Source organism: Ornithorhynchus anatinus, chromosome 1 (assembly GCF_004115215.2).
Source record: "Ornithorhynchus anatinus isolate Pmale09 chromosome 1, mOrnAna1.pri.v4, whole genome shotgun sequence".
Classification (NCBI taxonomy): domain Eukaryota; kingdom Metazoa; phylum Chordata; class Mammalia; order Monotremata; family Ornithorhynchidae; genus Ornithorhynchus; species Ornithorhynchus anatinus.
In genome coordinates, this window is record NC_041728.1 from 169,898,398 (window position 1) to 169,922,091 (window position 23,694).

At 45.9% G+C, this 23,694-nt stretch overlaps 1 protein-coding gene across 1 annotated transcript; it reads left to right on the plus strand.

Annotated features, from left to right (window-relative positions):
* Positions 1–269: 269 nt before the first annotated feature.
* On the plus strand, positions 270–18,335 carry CLDN18 (claudin 18). The gene is made up of 5 exons (XM_029069939.2): positions 270–569; positions 6,644–6,808; positions 11,678–11,795; positions 14,487–14,597; positions 16,915–18,335. The coding sequence occupies exons 1-5, from the start codon at positions 350–352 to the stop codon at positions 17,084–17,086; spliced, it is 786 nt and encodes a 261-aa protein (XP_028925772.1). The 5' UTR covers positions 270–349; the 3' UTR covers positions 17,087–18,335.
* Positions 18,336–23,694: the final 5,359 nt, after the last annotated feature.

Sequence of the window (23,694 nt, forward strand, 5' to 3'; positions counted from 1 at the left end):
AAAGAACAAAAGCTACAAGTTATTCCATTCCATGCCGACCACCCCTGCACTTGGCCACTGGGACAAGTACCTCTAGAGCACAGGAACTTCTCATTCTAGCTTGGCTATCAAAGGGGAAAGTAGGCCGCTCCAGTCAGGGCGAAACCGGCTATCTTACGAAAACATTTTGAGCAAATAGGGCCGGCCGACGGAAAACAGCCGATAAGAGCAGCTCCCCTCCTGGTGGCTCAGTCGGGGAGACTTGGAATTTTTTTGCCAGTCCTCCCTCGGGCTACCGGGGACCGGCACCAAGGCAGCGGCCGGAGAGGTCGGAGGCGACGGGGCCGAGGGGACCGACAGGGGAGAGACCATGTCGACAACGCTCTGCCAGATGATGGGATTCATCCTCTCCACTCTGGGATTGGCGGGAATCATCGCCGCCACTGGGGTGGACATGTGGAGTACTCAGGACTTGTACGACAACCCGGTCACTTCGGTATTCCAGTACGAAGGGCTCTGGAGGAGCTGCGTAAGACAGAGCTCCGGTTTTACCGAATGCAGGCCTTACTACACCATCCTCGGACTGCCAGGTAGGGATGGATAGGCTTTGGGGAAGCAGCGTGGCACAGCGATAGAGCAGGGGCCTGGGAGTTCAGAAGGTCATGGGTTCTAATCCCGGCTCCGCCACGCGTCTGCCGGATGACCTTGGGCTTCTCTCGGACTCAGTTACCTCATCTGGAAAATGGGGATTGAGACTGTGAGGCCTGTGAGGGGGATGGACTGTGTTCAACCTGATTTGCTTGAACCCACCTCAGAGCTTAATACAGTGCCTGGCACATAGTAAGCGCTTAACAAATATCACAATCATTATTAGGGAACTCTAATCGTAAAATGACTGGCCAAAGGGCGGCGGGTCGCTTTGCCGGTCCGCTTTGCAGAACTCTTGGATGCCAACCAAGGCTCAGATTTGATTGTTGCCCATCTGGGTGTGCTGCTGGTAACTCCCGACGTAGCTCTGGGAATTTGTCCTTGCACAGCTGAGGGCAAAATCAAAACCTGTCTCTGAGCATGGCTGTGCGACGGCAGAATTTGGCACAGTGGATTTGTTGGCCGTAAGCCACGGTAATACCAAGACCCCAGAAAACTAAGAAACGTAATCCTCTATTTTTATCAGAAAGAGATTGCCGGGAAGGAGAAGGTCCCAAGTAAATGGGACCATTGTTAAGATAAAGCGGGAATGGAAATCAGCAATTATTTTTCGCCACTGAAATTCTAGGGATGGATCTAAAATATGGCCTGTTTGAGGTCAAGTGAAAATGGTATTAGGAAAATCTAGTGCTATTCTGATAATAGTCACTACTACCTTTATAAGTTTTGTTTCAAATTACGAGAAGAGTTGGGGGGTTATTTTTGCTTAAAATCAAAGGATGTTTTCCACAAAAGTTTGGTTTTCCTTTGAAGAAGGGGCTAGATCTGCAGTTCTAAAGAATCTGCACTCAGACCAAGGATACAAGTGTCTCGGTTTCATGCTGCTTTCCTAGGCTCCTTGGGATTGGCCCAGGGCAAAAAATAAAATCATCACACCAGATTGCCAAACTTTCTGTAGATCAAGAGTTACCCGAGACCACATCATAAGGAGAAGCAGTCAGAGGACTTTGGTTCTAATGCTGGTTTTGCCACACATCTGCTGTGTGACCCTGAAACAGTCACTTAACTTCTCCATGCCCATTTCCTCAACTGTAAAACAGGAGTTCAATGCCTGTTCTCCCTCCTGCTTAGACTGTGAGCCTCATGTGGGACAAGGACCTTGTCCAACCTAATTAATTTGTTTCTATCCCAGCACTTAGTGCTTGAACCATAGTAAGTGCTTAACAAATTTTCTTATTATTATTAGGTCAGTGGCAGAGCTAGGACTTGGACCAAGACTCCCAGACCTGTGCTCTTTCCACTGGTCACTGCTGTCTCTCAGGAGACGCGTTTCCACGAAAAGAAGAATAGGTGACATTAACATTACCATACTTAAACTGTGCTTCCCTAAGTTTGCCAAAAGTAAAACAGATCTCCGTATTGTGGGAAAAAGAGGAAGAGTTTTTTGTCCCATTTCTGTAACTTAGAAACAACCTTAGAAAGAGCATTTAAAAACCCACTCGTTTCATTATGCATGTGTTTCTTCGTGTAACGGCTTGCACTTCTTCCAGATACATGAATCCGTAAATCCATGTAAACTCACCTGATGATACAATTGGCCGACAAAATATTAGTTGTCAGTTTCAAGGGAAAAAAACAACATTTAAAGCTAGCTCCCCTGGAGATGCTTTTATTTTTAATAAAATTTCGAAAGATGCTCTCTAAGTGACTGATTATGGTTTCAAACAACGATGTATTTGTTTGAGCTTAGTGATCATCTTTTCTGACTACAAAGCTTTGAGGATTCATCATCAACAACGGTCAGTGCTTTACAAAATTATTTTTTTAAAAAAATAATGTTGCAATAAGGAAATTTACTTCACCAGAGAAAGGATAGCATATAGAATGGAGGCTCCGATAAACAATTTCCCAGAAAGTGTGCTTTGTATTTGATAAATGTCTGGAAGGCTAAGTCACTACCAAATTGCTTTCAGAAATTGGTTCTTTTTTTAATGTTCTGTGCCTTAATAAATATAACCACCAGTTCAGCTGATTTCCATGGCCACATCGATAACAGGAATTAAGATGAGGTGGAATGGATTTGTTGGTCTCACCAGTAGAGTTCTTCCTGAGGGCAAGAGGACACACATTTCATTGTTTCACGTGAAACAAAAACTCCTCACTCTTGGCTTCTAAGTTCTCCATCCCCCTGATCCCCTCCTACCTCACCTCCCTTCTTTCCTTCTCCAGCCCAGCCCGTACACAACGCTCCTCTGCCACTCACCTCCTCACAGTCCCTTGTTCTCACCTGTCCCGCCATCGACCCCTGGCCCACGTCCTCCCTCTGGCCTGGAATGCCCTCCCTCCTCACATCCACAAAACTCTCTTCCCCTCTTCAAAGCCCTACTGAGAGCTCGCCTCCTCCGGAGGCCTTCCCAGACTGAGCCCTCCTTTTCCCTCTGCCCCTTCTCCCCTCCCCATTCCCCCCACTCCCTCCCTCTGCTTTTCCCCCTTCCCCTCCCCACAGCACTTGTGACTATTTGTATATATTATTTATTACTCTATCAATTTTATTAATGATGTGTACACATCTATGATTCTATTTATCTTGATGGTATTGATCCCTGACTGTTTGTTTTGTTGTCTGTCTCCCCTTTTTAGACTGTGAGCCTGTTGTTGGGCAGGGATTGTCTCTATCTGTTGCCGAATAGTACATTCCAAGCGCTTAGTACAGTGCTCTGCACACAGTAAGTGCTCAATAAATACGATTGAATGAATGAATCTCTCCAGGTCTCTTTGAGGCGGGGAGAGGAAAATTCCCATTCTGCTACACCCTAGACATCAGAATTCTTGGAGGGCTCCAGGTGGAGTTCCATAAGTCCCACTGGTGCTGCTCTCTCAATCTATTTAGTGAGCACTTACTATGTGCAGAGCACTGGACAAACGCTTGAGCGAGTACAACATAAAAGAGTGAGTAGACACTTCCCTGGCCACAATGAGGTTACAGTCTGGAGGGGAAGCTTACAATCTAGAGCTACAGTCTACAGTCTCCCTCGCCACATTTTAAACCCCAAAAATCCAGGTTACCCCTCAGATTGGCAAAGCACCACAGTCCTCTGCTTCTGAACTAGATCTGTACAGTTAAAAAAAATCACTGTTGTCTAACACTGAGCAAAAGAATTCAACAATAATATACTATTTTATAGAAAAGGAAATGTTAACCTTTTTTGGCTGTGGGTGAATATTTTGTATCTCCCAGCTCCCTGGGAAAAAATTAAATGCTTTAAACTAGAAGAAAGTTGGTTAACAGAGGCTATACCAAAGCATTTTGCAGGTTGGGATGTGTTCAGTGGCTCAGAAGTGGTGAATGAACTTTGTTTGTTATTAAGAAGCAGTTTAGCCTAGTGGAAAGAGCACTTGCCTGAGAGTCAGGGACCTGGATTCTAAACCCAGCTCTGGCGCTTACCTGCTGTGTGACCTTAGGCAAGTCACTAAACCTCTTTGTGCCTCGGTGCTACCTCATCTGTAAAATGGAGACTCAGTACCGGTTCACCCTCTGACTTGAACTGAGAGCCCCAGGTGGGACAGGGACTGGATCGGACCCTCGTGTCTAGCTGTGCCTAACCCAGAACTCGATCCAGTGGTTAGCGTATCGTAAGTGCTTAATGAACCCCATGATGGTGATGATTAAGCGAAACGAATGTCACGTGACTTGGTAAGAGTCCTGGGCAAAAGCTGTCTCAAGTAGTAGAGCTGCCTGTCGCTCGAAGGCAATGGTGAGATTGTATCCATGGGTGTGAGGATTGAGAATCTCTTGCACGTTTGACCACTGTGCTTCTGAAATTCCTTTCCTGGCCCCTTGCCATTCGGGGTAAGAAGTGCTCAGGCAGCAGTGGCTAAGAGGACCCAAGGTATGCGCAAACACCAGCAGGACTTGAACTTGGCTTCAACTTAGAGTTTGCACCAAGCCAACCAGGGCTTTCTGTGATTTCTCTCTCTCGGTTAGGAGGTAGGGAGTTTGCAGACGTTCAGTAACAGCACTAACAGCGGGCCTAGTGGATAGAGCACAGACCTGGGAGTCAAAAAGACCTGGGTTCTAAACCCTGGTCAGCCACTGTCTGCTGTGTGACCTTGGGCAAGTCACTGTACTTCTCTGGGCCTCACTTACCTCATTTATAAAATGGGGATTGACGGTGAGACCCGTGTGGGACAAGGACTGTGTCCAATCTAATCAGCTCCCCAGTGTTTAGTAGAGTGACTGGCACATAGTAAGCGCCTAACAAATACTATTAAAAAAACCCTGATTTGACCTTGGACACAGTGCAGAAGTTCATGGGTTCTAATATGAGCTCTGCCACTTCCCTGCTGTATGACCTTGGGCGAGTCATTTCACTTCCCTGGGCCTCAGTGACATCCTCTGTAAAATGAGGATTCAGACTGTGAGCCCCACATGGGACAGGGACTGTGTCCAACCCAATTTGCTTGTATCCACCCCAGCACTTAGTACAGTGCCTGGCACATAGTAAGTGCTTAACAAATATTACTAATTATTACTATTATTATTATTCAAATTTCTCTGTGCACCCTAACAAATCTATCAATTCCAAATATGACAGACCACAGCAATCCCCACCTTCAAAATCCTTCTAAAAACCTACCTCCTCTAGGAGGAATTTCCCAATTAATCATTAATTCATTCAATTGTACTTATTGAGCACTTGCAGTGTGCAGACGACTGTACTAAGTGCTTGGGAGAGTACAATGTGACAATAAGTAGGGACATTCCCTGCCCACAGTGAGCTTACAGTCTAGAGGTGGGAGGCAGACATTAATACAAATAAATGATAGATATAGACATTAATATAAATAATTTGCAATTAATTCCTCTTTCCAGAGTAGATCCAGCCAAAAACCACCCTCCCCAGTACATTGCATATCTTAACACTTAGGTATAATCTAGATTCGATTCAACAAACTATTTGTCTAGCGATCCTTCCATGCTTTTGCTCTCCTCACCCATAATCCTCTGTGAATGTTTTGTGTCTATCAGTGTACCAGAGGTAGGATTAGAAACCAGGTCCTCTGCCCCCTAGACCTGCATGGAAAGAGCCCGGGCTTAGGAGTCAGAGGCCATTTCCACCCAGATGGAGCTTTTTCATCTCAGCCAGTCTCAGTGATGGTGACGGTGATGATGGTATTTGTTAAATATTTCCTGTGTGTCACGGAACTAAGCAATGGGCTAGATGCGAGATAATCAGGATCGACATGGGGCTCACAGTCTAAGTAGGAGGAAGACAAGGGATTGAACCCCCATTTTGCAGTCAAGGGACCTGAGGCACAGAGAAGGGGAATGACTTACCCAAGATCACACAGCAGACAAGTGGCAGAGGTGGGATTAGAACCCAGGTCATTCATTCATATTTTTTGAGCACTTACTGTGTGCAAACCACTGTACTAAGCACTTGGAAGAGTACAGTGGAATAATAGAGAAGCAGCGTGGCTTAGTGGAGAGAGCATGGAGTTGGGAGTCAGAGGTCGTGAGTTCTGATCCGGCTCTGCCACTTATCAGGTGTGTGACCTTGGGCAAGTCACTTCAATTCTCTGGGTCTCAGTTACCTCATCTGTAAAATGGGGGTGAAGACTGTGAACCCCAAGTGGGACAACCTGATTACCTTGTTTCTCCCCGAGTGCTTAGAACAGTGCTTGGCACATAGTAAGCACTTAACAAATACCATCATTATTATTATTCTTATAAACAGACACATTTCCTGCCCAAAACAAGCTCACGGCATAGAGGGCGAGACAGATATTGATATAAATAAATTACATTCATTCAATTGTATTTATTATTTGCTTACTGTGTGCAAAGCACTGTATTAAACACTTGGGAGAGTACAATACAACAACAGACACATCCCCTGACCACAGTGAGCTTACGGTCTAGAGGATATAGTCCTCTGCCCCCTAGGCCCATGCTCTATCCACTAGGTCGCATCGCCTCTCTCCTCTCAGTCTCTTGGCATTTTCTACTCTGCAGCCATGTTGCAGACTGTGAGAGCCCTGATGATCGTGGGCATCGTCCTGGGGGCCATCAGCCTGCTGGTGTCCATCTTTGCCCTGAAATGCATTCGAATCGGCAGCATGGAGGATTCCGCCAAGGCCCACATGACTCTGACCGCCGGGATCCTGTTCATTGTTTCTGGTAAGTTGGGGATCAGTCAGCTCGGGTCAGCGGTCCCCTCCCTGACAGCCCGCCCGAGGGCCGGGTTTAGCTCACGAAGCAATTTCCTTCTCCAAGCTCAGAGCTTTGGCCCGGGTGCTTTATCTGTCTCTGCTCCAGCCGCCGGTACAATTAGCAGTCTCCCGCCTCACCCCGGCACAGAGCGACTCTGAGAACGGCAGCCAGATGGGACACTGAGCTGACCAGAAGTCTACTCGCCTCAGGCAGGCTGAGAGCAGGACCGGGGACAGGACTCAAGGTGGGAGGGAACAGAGAGAAATGGAGAGCTGAGAGGGGCACGGACTAATTACAGCTAACTACTAGAAAAGCAACGTAGCTTAGTGATTAGAGCATGGACCTGGAAGTCAGAAGGACCTGGGTTCTAATCCTGACTCCACCACAGGTCTGCTGAGTGACCTTGGGCAAGACATTTAATGTCTCTGGGCCTCAGCTACCTCATATGCGAAATGGGGATTAAGAGTGTGAGACCTCTAGACCGTGAGCTCGTTACGGGCAGGAACGTATCTGCTTTCTGTTGTTCTCTCCCAAGCTCTTAGTATGGTGCTTTGCACACAGCAAGTGCTCAGTAAATACAACTGAATGAATGAACAGGAAACTGGTGAGGAGAGAAGAAAGGAGAAGAGGGAAAGAAGGGAGCCTGTAGATTGTAAGCTTCTTGTGGATAGGGATTGTGTCTACCTACTCGGTTGTAATGTAATCAGCCAGTCAGACATATTTACTGAGTTGCCTACTGGGTGCAGAGTACTGTCCTAAACACGTGGGAGAGTAAAATATAGCAGGCACATTCCCTGCCCTCAGTAAGCTTGCAGTCTAGAGTGGGAGACAGACATTAACAGAAATAAATCGATTATGGATATGTACATAAGTGCTGTGGGCCTGGGATGGGGGTTGAATAAAGGGAACAAGTCAGGGAGACAGAGAAGGGAGTGAGAGAAGAGAAAAAGAAGGCTTAGTCAGGGAAGGCCTCTTGAAGCGAGGAGAGATTAATTGTCTGTCGGATATGAGGGGGGAGGATGTTCCAGGCCAGAGGCAGGATGTGGGTGAGAGGTCAGCGGCGAGATAGACGGGATCCAGGTACAGGGAGAAGGTTGGCATTAGAAGAGCCAAGTGTGTGGGCTGAGTACTTTCTCAAGCATCTAATAGAGTGCTCTGCACATGGTAAGCACTCAAAAAATACCACTGATGGTTTGGTTGATAGATTGAAGGGAAACTGTTGTGTTCTGCCCTGCCAGATCCATCAGGGAGCAGGACTCTGGTACCTTGCTGAGAACAAGACAGTTGAGCCAGAGCTGCCGCTATTTGGGGCAGTGTAATAATAATTCTAGTGGTAGTTGTCAATCAATCAATGGTATTTATTGAACACTTACTATGTGCAGAGCACTGTACTAAGCGGTTGGGAAAGTGCAATGGAATTAGTGGTCATGTTCCCTGCTCATAATAATAATGTTGGTATTTGTTAAGCGCTTACTATGTGCCGAGCACTGTTCTAAGCGCTGGGGTAGACATAGGGGAATCAGGTTGTCCCACATGGGGCTCACAGTCTTAATCCCCATTTTACAGATGAGGGAACTGAGGCACAGAGAAGTTAAGTGACTTGCCCACAGTCACACAGCCGACAAGTGGCAGAGCTGGGATTCGAACTCATGAGCCCGGACTCCAAAGCCCGTGCTCTTTCCACTGAGCCATGCTGCTTCTCTACTAAGCTTACAGTCTAGGGACAAGCATTTTCTGTGTACCAAGCATTGGGGTAGATTCAAGTTATTCAGGTCAGACACAGTCCTTGTCCCACACGGGACTCACAGTCTTAGTAAGAGGGAGAACAGGTAGACGTGAAGTGATTGCCAAATTCACTCACTCGTTCAATAGTATTTATTGAGCACTTACTGTGTAGAGAGCCCTGTACTAACAGCTTGGGAGAGTACAATACAACAATTAACAGTGCACAACGACTTTATGGTCTAGACGGGGGGAGATGACATCAATACAAATAAACAAAATGGCAGATATGTACATAAGTGCTATGGGGCTGGGGGCAGGAAAGAGAAAAGGGAGTAAGTCGGAGCGATGCAGAGGGAGTGGGAGATGAAGAAAAGCAGAATTTAGTCTGAGAAGGCCTCTTGGAGGAGATGTGCCTTCAATAAGGCTTTGAAGGAATGGGGGGGAGAGTAATTTTGCCAGATTTGAAGAGGAAGGGCACTCTAGGCCAGAGGTAGGACTTGGGCTAGGGGTAGGTGGAGAGGCAGGAGAGACCAAGGCACAGTGAGAAGGTTAATACTAGAAGAGTAAAGTTTGAGGGCTGGGTTGTAGAAGGAGAGAAGTGAGGTGAGGTAGGAGGGGGCAAGGTGGTAGACTGCTTTAAACTCACTGGTGAGGAGTTTTTGTTTGACGTGGAAGTGGATGGGTAACCACTGCAGGTTTGTGAAGAGTAGGGTGATATGTCCTGATTGTTTTTGTAGAAATATGATCCCAACAGCAGAGTGAAGTATGGACTGGAGAGGGTAGAGACAGGAGGCTGAGAGGCTGATAAAAATAAAGGAGGCTGATGCAGTAATCCAGGAGGGTTAGGAGGAGTGATTGTGATAATGTGGTACTAGTTTGGATGAAGAGGAAAGGGCACATTTTAGCTATGTTGTGAAGGTAGGATCCACAGGATTTAGTGATAGATTGAATACGTGTATTGAATGACAGAGAGGAGTCAAGGATAATGCTAAGGTTATGGACTTATGAGACAGGAAGGATGGTGGTGCCATCTACACGATGGGAAAGTGAAGGGAAGGACAGGGTTTGGATGGGAGGATAAGGAATTCTGTTTCGTATACGTTAAGCTTAAGGTGACGTGAGGACATCCACGTAGAGATGTCTTGAAGGCGAGAGGACATCCGAGACTGGAGAGAGGGAGAGAGAGCAGGCCTGGAGAGGTAGATTTGGTTGTCATCCACATCAAGGTAGTTGAAGCCATGGGAGTGAATGAGTTCTCCAAGGGAGTGGGTGTAGATGGAGATTAGATGGGGACCCAGAACCGAACCTTGAGGAACCCCCACATTTAGAGGGTGGGAGGCAGAGGAAGAGCCCACAAAGGAGACTGAGAATGAATGGCCAGAGAGATCAGAGGAGAACCAGGAGAGGACAGAGTCAGTTACGCCTAGGTTGGCTAATGTTTCCAAGAGAAGGGGGCGGTCCATAGTGTGGAAGGTAGCTGAGAAGTCGAGGAGGATTAACGTGGAGTAGAGGCCTTTGGATTTGACAGGAAGGAGATCATTGGTGACCTTTGAGAGGGCGGTTTCTGTAGAGTGAAGGGGACAGAAGCCAGATTGGAGGGGGTCAGGGAGAGAATTGGAGGAGAGGAATTTAAAAAGTTACTCAGCAGGGAAGTGGCATTGCCAAGATTAGAATCCCAGTCTCCTGGTTGTCTGCTCTGTGCTCTTTCCACTAAACCACACTTCAAATAATCAGTCGTATTCATTGAGCACTTTATGTGTGCAGAGCACAGCATGGCCTATGAAAAGAGCATGGGCCTGGGAGGCAGAGGAACTGGGTTCTAATCCCGCCTCTGTCACTCGTCTGTTGTGTAACCTGAGGCAAATCACTTATCTTCTCCGGCTCTCAGAACCTTCATCTGTAAAATGGGGATTCAATATCTTTTCTCCCTCCTAATGTGAGCCCCAGGTGGGACATGATACTCTTGTATCTACTCAAGTGCTTAGTACAGCGCTTAGCACATAGTATGCACTTAATACCAATATAAATATTATTATTATTATTATTACTGAGAGCTTGGGAAAATTCAATATAGAAGAGTTGGTAGATTCATTCCCTGCTCACAAGGAGTTTACAGTCTAGAGGGGGGAGGCAGATACTAATATAAATAATTTACAAATAAATGGACATAAGGTCTACTCCAGCATTTTCACATCTACCAGGAGTTCCCATTATATGATAAAGAAGTTTGTTGCTCCAAGCTGGGGAGGGAACTGAATTGGCTTTTTTCCATACTTCCTCAGAGCCAGGAATTTAGGGGAAACCAGCCTCTGGTAGCACTTCCAAATTGTATTAATAATAATAATAACAACAACTGTGGTATTTAATTGCTGTGTGCCATGCACTGTACTAAGCACTTGGGTGGATATAAGCAAATTGGGTTGGACACGGTCCCTGACCCACATGGGGTTCACAGGCTTAATCTCCATTTTACAGATGAGGTAACTGAGGCACACAGAAGTGAAGTGACTTGCCCAAGGTCACACAGCAGACAAGTGGCAGAGCTGGAATTAGAAGCCAGGTCCTTCTGAATCCTAGGCCCATGCTCTTTCCACTAGGCCATTAAAGATCAGTAGATCTTGCAGAAGAACCGGCCACTTGGGTGGAGAAGGCCGGGAGTGTTTCTGTCAGTCCACAAGATTTACTGAGCTCCTCTTGTGCGTAACCATCTTAAGGGGTATAACAAGGAGAAAAAAAGACGTGATCTACATGATCTTTGCTCTCAAGTGGTTGGCAACAGCCCAAATTTATTTTAGCCTGTTGTTGACATTTTACCTGTAATTCACTGGATCTATGTAAAAACCAATGCATTCTCCAGAAGTCTGGCTTCATTTTGGCAATAAAGTTTCTCGAATGTATCCCATCGCCATCAGTTTGCTATTGTAAGACCGAATTGATTAGAGCCTTTAAGCTTGTTTTTCTTGGAAATGTGCTTCATTGTCAGAGTTTCACTGCTTTCAAGGAGTCTAAAAACTCTCTATAATGAACACACTTAGCCACATTTCACGGACAGGCATAATTCAATTCAGAGGCAACTTTAGGGGAGATAACAAAATTTTTCTTTGCCCACAGGTCTTTGTGCTATTGCCGGAGTATCTGTATTTGCCAATATGCTGGTCACCAACTTCTGGATGTCAACAGCTAACATGTATTCTGGAATAGGTGGTGTGGTTCAGACTGTTCAGACAAGGTGATTGACCTACTCCATTCAAGACTTCAATGGTGAAATTGTTACAGGATTCACTTTGAATACAAAAATGCTCTAATGTCCCATAGATAGACTAGCCAGTGTTCCCGTAGAAACATCCATGCTCCCTAGTGGAAGTCACCAGTGGTCTTTGAACACCTAAATGTAATTACTTGAGAGAAAACTTGGGAAAATGACTCGGAACTAACCCACCTCATCTTTTGAAAATCTGTGAGTCTTTATCTCATTTTTTTTCAGAGTACTTGTAAAGGGCTTACTATATTCCAAGCCCTGTACTGAGCACTGGGGAAGATGCAGTCTAAGTAGGAGGGAATAGGATTTCATCTCCAGAAGCAGTGAAAGAGCCCGGGCTTGGGAGTCAGCGGTCATGGGTTCGAATCCCAGCACTGCCGCTTGTCAGCTGTGTGACTGTGGGCAAGTCACTTAAGTTCTCTGTGCCTCAGTTACCTCATCTGTAAAAGGGGGATTAACTGTGAGCCTCACGTGGGACAACCTGATTACCCTATATCTACCCCAGTGCTTAGAACAGTGCTCTGCACATAGTAAGCGCTTAACAAATACCAACATCATTATTATTATTTTACAGATGGCTTCACTTTGCTGCCCAGCTTATCTTTCTACAGAAACATTCTGGGCATGACAGCCCCCTCCTCAAAATTCTCCAGTAGTTGCCTATCAACCCAAAACTCCTCCCTATTGACTTCAAAGCTCTTGATGACCTTGCCCCTTCTTACCTCACCTCCCTTCTCTCCTTCCACATCCCAGCCCGCACACTCCACTCCTCTGGTGCTAACCTTCTCACTGTGCCTCGTTCTCTCTTGTCCTGCCATCAACCCCTGTCCCACGTCCTACCTCTGGCCTGGAATGCCCTCCCTCCTCAAATCTGCCAATCACACTTCCCCCCTTCAAAGCCCTACTGAAGTCTCACCTCCTCCAAGAGGCCGTCCCAGATTAAGCCCCCCTTTTCCTCAGTTTCCCCTCTCCTCCGCGTCACCCCGACTCGCTCCCCTTGCTCTACCCCCTCTCTCCGCCCCACAGCACTTGTGTTTATACGTTTGTATCTATAATTCTATTGATTTATATTGATGCCTGTTTGCTTGTTTTGATGTCTATCTCTCCCCGCCCTTCTAGACTGTAACCCCTGGGGGGGGGAGGGATTGTCTCTATTGCTGAACTGTACTTTCCAAGCACTTAGTATAGTGCTCTGCACACAGTAAGTGCTCAATAAATATGATTAAATGAATGAATGAGGCACAGAAATGTTAAGGGACTTGGACAAGGTCACACAGCTGACAAGTGGAGGAGCTGGGATTAGAACCCAAATCCTCCCAACCCCAGGCCTGTGCTCTCCATTAGGCCACCCTGCTTCCATCATTTCAAAGAAGACTCTGGTAATGGGGACGTTCACCTATGAGTGTGTGGGGCTGAAAAGGTCAAGTTGGGATCCATAGACACACACAGAAAGCTCGCCCCTTGTTGTGCTGTCGTGTTTAATGTCTGCAGCCACAGATGACCAAGACAAGTGCTGGAGTCATGGAGGCGGGGATTGTTGAGTTTTCATTTTCTCTAAAAATAATAATTACTATGGTATTTAAGGGCTTACTATATGCCAAGCACCACACAAAGCGCTATGGTAGATACAAGATAATCCAGTCCCATATGGGGATCACAGTCTAAATAGGAGGGAAAACATGTATTGAATCCCAATTTTGTATATGAGGAAACTAAGGCACAGAAAAGTTAAGTGACTCACTCAGGGTCGCAAGCAAACAAGTGGCGTAACCGGGATTAGAATCCAGGCCCTCTTGCCTCCAGGGCCTATGTTCTTTCTACTAGGCCATGATGCTTCTCTAAAACTCATTCTTGCTGCAACCCACTTTCTTGTAGACCTGGCCCAATTTGCTTCTCTCACCGTACAGAGAAGCAGCGTGGCTCAGTGGAAAGAGCATGGGCTTAGGAGTCATAGGTCATGGGTTCTAATCCCAGCTCCGCCGCTTGTCAGCTGTGTGACTCTGGGCAAGTCGCTTAACTTCTCTGTGCCTCGGTTACCTCATCTGAAAAATGGGTATTAAGACTGTGAGCCCCACGTGGGACCTGATTACCCTGTATCTACCCCAGCCCTTAGAACAGTGTTTGGCACATAGTAAGCGCTTAACAAATACCAACATTTTTATTATTATTACTTTGATGTGCCTGGATATAGGTCCCTACGGTATTCAGTCGGTCGTACTTACTGAGCGCTTACTGTGTGCAGAGCACTATGCTAAGCATTTGGGAGTTCAGTATAATAGACACATTCCCTGCCCACGACAAGCTTACCTTCTAGAAGGGGAAACAGACATTAATATAAATAAATTACAGATATGTACATAAGTGCTGTGGGGCTGAGGGAGGGGTGAATTAAGGGAGCAAATCCAGCTGCAAGGGTGACTGAGAAGGGAGTGAGAGAAGAGGAAAGGAGGGCTTAGTCGGGGAAGGCCTCTTGGAGGAGATGGGCCTTCAATAAGGCTATGAATAAGGGGAGAGTGTCTATCAGATATGAGGAGAGAGGGTGCCCCAGTTCAGAGGCAGAATGGGGGCAGTGAGATAGACCAGACTGAGGCACAGTGAGCCTCAATAGACGCATGAAAGGACTGAGCATCTTAATCCGATCTCTCTCTTTTCCTCCTGCAGGTACACCTTTGGCTCGGCTCTGTTTGTTGGCTGGGTTGCGGGAGGCCTGGCTGTTGTCGGAGGGATCATGATGTGCATTGCTTGCCGAGGACTGACGCCAGAGGACACCCAGTGAGTCTCCACAGGCCACGCTCCATCTTGGTATTTGCCTTTTAGTTCACTGCAGCCAGGCTCGTTTGAGTTAAACTTAAGGAATCGCTTCCTGGTAGCAAATACTGCCGCAAGCTGCTGAGGGAGGTTCTTCTAAAGAAAATAGGCACTATCTGAGAAGCAGTGTGGTGTAGTGGCTAGAGCCCGGGCCTGAGAGCCAGAAGGTCATGGGCTCTAATCCCAGCTCCGCCACATGTCTGCTGTGTGACCTTGGGCAAGTCACTTCACTTCTCTCCCGGCTCTCCCCATTCCAGTCCATACTTCACTCCATTGCCCGGGTCACCTTTTTACAAAAACGTTCACGACATGTCACCACCCCACCTTGAAAATCTGCAGTGGTTACCTATCCACCTCCATACCGGACAAAAACTCCTCACCATTGGCTTTAAAGCTCTCCATCACCTTTCCCCCTCCTACCCTCCCTCGTTTCTCTCCTACAACCCAACCCACACACTTTGCTCTTCTAGTGCTAACCTTCTCACGGCGTCTCGAGCTCATCTGCCTTGCCGCCAACTCCTGGCCCGCATCCTACTTCTGGCCTGGAGTGCCCTCCATCCTCAAATCCAACTGACAATGACTCTCTTTCTCCCTTCAAAGCCTTATTAAAGGCACATCTCCTCCAAGAGGCCTTCCCAGACTCAGCCCCACTTTTCCTCATCTCCCACTCCCTTCTGTGCCACCCTGACTTGCTCCCTTTGCTCTTCCCCATACTCCCAGCCCCACATCACTTAACTATGAATCTGTAATTTTATTTATTTTATTGATGTCTGTCTCCTCGCTTCTAAACTGTGAGCTCATTGTGGGCAGGGCATGTCACTGTTTACTGTTGTATTGCACTTTCCCAACCGCTTAGTACAGTGCTCTGCATACAGTAAGTGCTTAATAAATACGATTGAATGAATTCTCTGTACCTCAGTTACCTCATCTGTAGAACGGGGATTGAGACTATGAGCCCCATGTGGGACAGGGACTGGGTCCAACCTGATTTTCTAGGGCCCACCGCAGCGCTTAGTACACTGCCTGTCACTTATTAAGTGCTTAATGAATACCATATTTATTTTTATTATAAAGGGTTAGACTTAGTAATAGTAGCAGCCATAATAATAGTACTAGCAGTAATTGGGGTAAGATTAGTAGTGATGATAATAATTATGGTACTTGGTAAGTGCTTACTATGTACCAAGCACTGTTTTAAGTGCTGCGGTAGATACAGGATAATGAGGTTGTCCCACATGGGGCTCACGGTTTTAATCCCCATTTTACAGATGAGGTAACAGGCACAGAGCAGTTAAGTGGCTTGCCCAAGGTCACACAGCAGACAAGTGGCAGATCCAGGATTAGAATCCACGGCCTCTGACTCCCAAGCCCAGGATCTTTCCACTAAGCCATGCTGCTTCTATAGTAGTAATAGGAGCAATTGTATTTATTAAGAGTCTACTGTGTGCCAATCACTGTACTCAACTCTGGGAGAAAAAATACAGGTGGAAATCCTTCAGTGGAATTTATTGAACACTTATGTGCCGAACACTATTTTAAGCACTATTCTGCCTCTGTAGTCTGTAAGCTCATTGTGGGAAGCGAATGTATCTCTTATATTATTATACAGTACTCTGCCAAGCACTTGGTAAAGTGTTCTCCACACAGTAAGCACTTAAGAAATATGATTGACTGATTGGGAAAGTACAAATTAGACACTGGTTGAAGGTAGGAGACTCTCCCCCTTTTAGACTGTAAGTCCGTTGTTGGGCAGGGATTGTCTCTATCTGTTGCCGAATTGTACATTCCAACTGCTTAATTCAGTGCTCTGCACACAGAAAGCGCTCAATAAATACTACTGAATGAATGAATGATCAATATGAATCCTTGGGGTCCAAGCTCTATGATTCTGTAACCTCACAAAGTCTCCATTGACTTAAATTCTTCTTTTTAGCCTAATTGAATTTGCTTCTTAATCAGAACGCCAGTCTCTAGACTGTTAGCTCTTTGTGGGCAGGGAATGTGTCTTTATTGTTGTATTGTACTCTCCAAAACACTTACTATAGTGCTCTGCACAGAGTAAGCACTCAATAAATACAATTGAATATTCATTAAATATGTTCATTAATTCAATGAATATCATTGAATATATTCAGTGTATTGAATATATGAACTAAAATCACTAACATGTTTGAAGAGGCCACGAATAAATAGGATCAAATTTGCTTCCTTCCCAGAAATAGGGAACGTCAGCCTGACGTAGCGATGCGGTCGTGCATAAGTTTTTTTCTTTTTCCTTCAGCTTCAAAGCCGTGTCCTACAACGCGTCTGGCCACAACGTCTCCTACAAGTCCGGGGGATTCAAGGCTGGCACCGGCTACGCCTCTGAAGGGAGAGGCAAAAAAATCTACGACGATAGTGTCCGTGATGAGGCGGGGCCACGCTCCCAGCCTTCCAAATACGACTACGTGTAGAAGCGAAGAAGGGTCAAAGACACGCTATCGGCTCGACCTGAGAAATGCGCCGGGAGAAATCCACGGCAAACGGGAGCCCGGGATATTTAGCTTCCATTCAGGTTCCCGTGTTCCTGTTGGTTTGCTGTGCAGATGTTCCCCGGGTGGGGTGTTAGGGTGTCTTTGATCTCAATTTTCCCCGATGGTGATAGCTGGAGACGGACCAGGACCGAACGTCTCAACGTCTCTCTCGGACGAATCCAAAGAACGAGAGATAGTTTTGAACTCTGAGATAAATCCAGGCGGCGAGGCTGCCACAATCCCTATGTTTTTTTACTTTTAAAATTGTTTTTCTAGCATTCTTCGACAGGATGAGACATAGAATGAGGCAGGGCCTGCCTTGACCCCTTGAGGGCATCCAATTTGGAGTATGGGTTGGGGACATGAACAAATAACTGTAAACCCCCATTCTCTCTTGTTCAAGATTTCATGGAAACAAAAGATAGGAGAGCTTCCTGCTTCCTTGTTGGCTACTCAGCCTCTCCACACCACACTCTGCTAAATGAGGCACCAGATTGGCAAGTTTGCCTCACTAAAATCGAGGTCCTGCCCCTTCAAATGGCTGTATTTCCTTCTTTCACTTCCAAAGACCTTCAGAAAGCATGGGGGATTGTCCCCCATCAAAGGCTTCACAGAAAAATCAGAACAAGGGGAAAAGCCAAGCCTTTTCAAGTCCTTTATCTCGAAGCTGACAGCTAGTGGATTTCACAGAGGCTTGGGAGCGATATTATTATTATCTTTGCTTCTTGAGAAATGTATTTGGGTCCAAAAGGAAGTCAGTTTGGAGAGGTCTTGCCCACCACTAATACAGCGACCTTGGCTTGGAGGAGCTCAGATATAGTGCTATATTTTGGATGGGTCTAGAGAAAAGGATGAGAGAAGGCGATCTCAGTTGGACAGGGAAGAGGAACCATTTTCTATTCCCTAACCCCATGGTTAAAATCCGATCGACTAGTGAATTATTAAAACAATAGCATATCTTTGCAATACTATTTCATCACAGGAGTTTATAAGGAGGAAACAGAAAGAATGCCATATGACTTTATACTTTATTCAGGCCTATTTGTTTTTAAAGTCAACCAGCATTCTCACCCTCTAGAGCAAGGTACTGACATCCCAAGATTAACTCAATGAATAATGTGAAAAACAGTTCTGCACAGATAAGTAATTACAAGCTTCTAATCCTGGCTCTGCCACATTTAATGCGTGACCTTGGGCAAGTCATTTCCTTTCCTCTGTGCCTCAGTTAGCTCATAAAATGGGGATTAAGAGTGAGCGCCCTATGTGGGACATGCCTGGGTCCAACCTATCTTGTATCTACCCCAGTGCTTAGAACAGTGCTTGGCACATAGTAAGCACTTAAATGCCATTATGGTTATTATTATTATGCTTTGACAGTACTCGCCAGTTCTACAGACTCACTTGGAGCTAGATTTTTTGACTGTACAAGCCACTTCCACAAAACAAAATAGCTTCAAGGGAAGCTGCACAGATTTCCCTTGTAGCGGTATGCTTATATATCTCTATCTGACCTCTGAACTCCGTGCTAAATCTCGTAGATGACTGCGAGACTTGGATCTAGAGGAGAAGACGATACTACAATACCCAAAATTAAGTGGGAAGACCAGAGCGCTCAGAACAGTGCTCTGCACACAGTAAGTGTTCAATACCTACCACTGATGATGGCGATGATTAAACAATAACAGCAGTAGTGGAAAGAGCCCAGGCCTTGGAGTCAGAGGACCTGGTTCTAATCACAGCTCTGCCACTTATCTGCTGGATGATGTTGGGCAAGTTACTTAACTTGGCCGTGCCTCAGTTTCATCTGTGAAATGGAGATTCAATAATCACTGTGGTTTTTGTTAAGTGCTTACTGTGTCAAGCACTGAGATGGACATGAGTTAATCAAGTCCCATATGGGGGCTTACACTCTGAGTAGGAGGGGCAGTGGGTGTTGAATCCCCATTTTACAGATAAGGTCACTGCGACACAGAGAAGTGAAGTGACTAGTCCAAGGTCACACAGCAGGCAAGTGGCAGAGCCATGATTAGAATGAGGATCCTCTGGACTACCAAGCCAGGGTTCTTTGCTACTTCTCTAAGATTAGCAAGAAGATCCCAGAATACAGTCAGCTCACCAATTTTGAAACAATGCTTCCCAAAGCAGAACAGTAATTACTAATCAGTCAATTGTATTCATTTGGCACTTGGAAGATTATAACAGAGTTGGTAGACAGGATCCCTGCCCACAACACACTCAAAGTCTAGAGGAAGGACAGACATTAGTGGAAGTAAATTACAGATAGGTACACAAGTGTTATGGGGCTGAGGGAGGGGCGAATAAAGGGAGCAAATCCAACTGGAACGGTGGGAGAAGAGGAAGTGAGGGTTTAATCAGGGAAGACCTCTTGGAGGAGATGTACTTTCAGTAAGGTTTTGAAGCGGGGAGAGTGATTGTCTGTCAAATATGAAGAGGACAGGCGTTTGAGGCAGGATGCGGTTGAGAGGCAGCGAGATAGATGAGCTTGAGGTGCAGTGAGGAGGTTGGCATTAGAGGAGCAAAATGTGCAGACTGGGTGGCAGTCAGAGAGCAGCGAGGTGAGGTAGGAGGTGGCAAGCCAGTTCCTAGTGGCTTGAAAGAATCAGTACAGTTCACCCAAGAGCTAAATTTAAGAGAGTGGCTTCTGCCTAGGGAGATTCTACATCCTCAGGTGAAAGGAGGATATTAGCCTGCATATACCTCTTATCCCACTTAACAGGACTGATCACAAACTTTGTTTGCTTGCATTTTGATATTTTAAAGCCTAGATTTAGTTTGACTATCCCACCTACTTTGGGATCGACATGTTATTTTGCATGCCTCACATACCTAGCTACATGTTTTCTTACTTGAAAATTAAAGGCATTGTTCCTGTAAATGCAAAATTGTTTTGATTTTGTTTTCAAAAGGCCTAGGGGTCCTGTGACCATTTATGTTCTTGCTCCCTGAAATCAATTCATCCAGGGAGGCCCTTCTTGAATTTTCAAGGTCTTAGGCTGCAATCCAACCTACCAGACCCTGCAGGAAATGTCTGCCCAAAACAATGTCGGATTGTGGAGGGGTTAAAGTGGGTTATCATCAGTGGAATTTGAGTGCTTACTGTGTGCAGATCATTGTACTAAGTGCTTGGGAGAGAACAATACAACAGAGTTGGCAGTCACATTTGCTGCCCGCAACAAGCAGAATGGCGTAGTGGAAAGAGCTTGGGCTGGCAGTCAGGTGGTCGTGGTTTCTAATCCCAGCCCCACCACTCGTCTGCTGTGCGATCTTGGACAAGTCATTTAACTTCTCAGTTCCTCAATTACCTCATTTGTAAAATGGGATTGAGACTGTGAGCCCCACGTGGGAGAGGGACGGTGTCTGACCCAATTTGCTTGTATCCACTCCAGCCCTTAGTACAGTGCCTGGTACATAGTATGTGTTTAACAAATACCACAGTTATTAAGGAGGGGGTGTTCAACTAGTAATTTCTGCAAATCAGAATAACCCAAACCCAGCAAGAGAGAACTTGAATCAATTAGTACTTTTTATTTAGCAGCTGCTGCATAAAGAGCATGCTATTAAATATCTGGGAAAGTACAGTAGAGGTAAAAGAAACAATTCCTGTCCACAGCAGATTTACAATCTAGGAAAAAGGTCAGATGTTTTGCATTTGACAATTTACCATGCAAAATAATAGATATATTTGCAACAGTTCTGTCTCTGTTATAGGTCTGCCTCACTGATCCTGAAAAAAAAAAGAGTTGAAAGCACTTAGTACAGTATTCTGCAACCAGCAGGTGCTCAATAAATGGCCTTGATTGACTAGACCTCCATGGAGGGTTTTGTTTTTTTTAACCCAGGGATTTTTTTCTTCAGTCTTTCCATTTAGTTTCTTTGGATAGAAGAGAAAACTGTTGCACTACAATGTCGGTTCAAGTGATATGTTTCTCCTTTCACTTGTGTTTGAAACATAAATGATCCAGGTACAGCCTGTTACCTGGAGATCTGACTGCTATTCAGAACTTGAAGGGAAAAAAAGATTAAGCATTGCTGATTAGCTAGCCGCTCTTGACTGTGCATCAACAAAGAAGGAAAGCAAGGTCTAAGAAAGCTGTCTACAATTCAGTAAAGGCAGCTCCTGAGGAATATTAGTTCGATTAGGGCTGCATTCAACCAACATCTCAGGGTCACACCTGGAGTGTTTCCAGTATTCTACCATCTCGGCTATGGAAAGGGGACTCAAGGAGAGACCTAACCGCTCCATTCCTAGCTTGGGCAGTGGCTAGCAAGTGGAAGGCAATCTGCTATAAGTCAAAACTTATCTGTGCTGGGCAGCGGCGGCACGGGAGAGAGTTCATTTATTCATTCAATAGTATTTGAGCACTTACTATGTGCAGAGCACTGTACTAAGCACTTGGAATGTACAAATCGGCAACAAATAGAGACAGTCCCTGCCCATTGATGGGCTTACAGTCTAATCGGGGGAGACAGACAGACAAAAACAATAGCAATAAGTAGAATCAAGGTGATGTACCTCTCATTAACAAAGTAAATAGGGTAATGAAAATATATACAATTGAGCAAACGAGCACAGTGCTGAGGGGAGGGGAGCAGAGGAAAAGGGGGGAAAAGAGGGCTTAGGTGAGGGGAGGTGAAGGGGGGAAGTGGGGAGCAAAGGGAAAAGGGGAAGCTCAGTCTGAGAAGGCCTCTTGGAGGAGGTGAGCTCCAAGTAGGGTTTTGAAGAAGGGAGACTTGAGGGCAAAGACTCAAATTGTGCAGAAACAAACAATTGTTCATTCAACCATATTTATAAAGCACTTACTGTATGCAGAGCATGATAAACTACTTCTGGATTTTTACCAAGAAAATCCTAGGGGCACACTACCAGAACAATAGCAGGCGGGGGGAGAGGTGCATCTATGGTGTCATTATGGGTCAGCGATAACACAACAGCATAAAACAGGCACCAACCAACCTGATCAATATGGAAATAAATCCCTAGTCTATTGGAAGATGCCCTGCATAACTAAGATTACCTCATGAATAATAATAACAATAATTATGGCATTGTTAAGCACTTGCTACGTGCCAGACTCTGTACTTGTCACGAGTTCATAGCTCATACCCACCAAGACCTTCCTGGACCAGGGGAGGGTCGGTGACACGTAGTAGAGTTCAAAGCAAACCTCTGATCACCAAGGTTACTAGAAAGTTTATGTAGTTTTACCATTGTACAAGGGAATGTCACATACACATACTCACTCCATCAAGGAAGTTCATTAATGCCAAAGCTTCTTCTGTTGCTTTCCAGTACTGCTCTCCCACTACTTCAATGCTTGCTTTTCTGCATCCCTCTGGGTGTCCCCTTTTATCTGCCTTAGGCGACGCAGCTATGGCTCTCCGGGGCAGTCACTGATTTGTCCAGGCCCGTTACCAGGTAGAACAGGGAGAGAAGGCCACACCTCCCTCCATTCTCCACCCCCACAGGCCAGCAATCACCTGTCTCAGGTAGAGCCCATCAGGGCCTTTGCAAAGTCTCTTCCTTGTTGTTGTTCGCGGGATCACAAACAATCACTGGTAAGGCAGCTTGTCGTGAGCTCACCACAACTCTGACTGCAATCAATCAATCATTGGTATTTATTGAGCACTTAGTGAATGCTGGGCACTGAACTAAGCACTTGGGCGAGGGCGATAGAATAACTAGATGCCACCAAGGACCTTATAATTTAGTGGAAGAGACAGACATTAAAGCAAATTACAGGTATGGGAAGTAATGTATAAGAATATGTTCATAAGGGCTATTTTGTGCAGGGAATGTTTACTGTTCTGTTGTACTCTCTCAAGCATTTAGTACAGTGCTCTCCACACAGTAAGCACTCAATAAATATGATTGACTAACAAAAAGGTTGGGTTGTGCATGCAAGTGCTTAGGGACTATGGTTCCTCTCAGGGTGGCACCTGGAGAGTTTCCACAACTCAACCATCTCGGCTGTGGGAGGATCAAGCAGAGGCCTACCCATTCCATTCCCAATTTGGCCAGTGGCTAGCAAGTGGAAAGCCATCAGGTCCAAGTCAAAACTTACCTGTGCTGGGCAGCAGTGGCACCGGAGAGAGTCGAGGACAGAGACTCAAGTTGACAGTGCAGAAGGAGAACCACTTCTGGATTTTTACCAAGAGAACTCTAGGGGTACACTACCAGAACGATGGCCGATGGAGGTGAGGGAGAGATGGGAGAGATGCGTCCATGGAAGTCGCTATGGGTTGGAGATGACTGGGCAGCGTAAGACAAGAAAAGAGAGGGTTTGGATTCAAGGGCATAAGTGATGAAAAGGGGAGGGAAAGTGAGGTGGGGAAATGAGAGGTGAGTTAGGGAAGGCTTCCTGGAGGAGATAAGATTAAAGTAGGACTTTTAAGATGAGGAGAATGGTGAGCTGTCAGATATGAAGAGGGACAGCACAGGAGGGTGTGAACGAGGCTTCGACGGCAAGAGAGACGAGAGAGGAGATCGAGGTACGGAGAGTAGATTGGTATTGGAGGAGCTAAGCGTG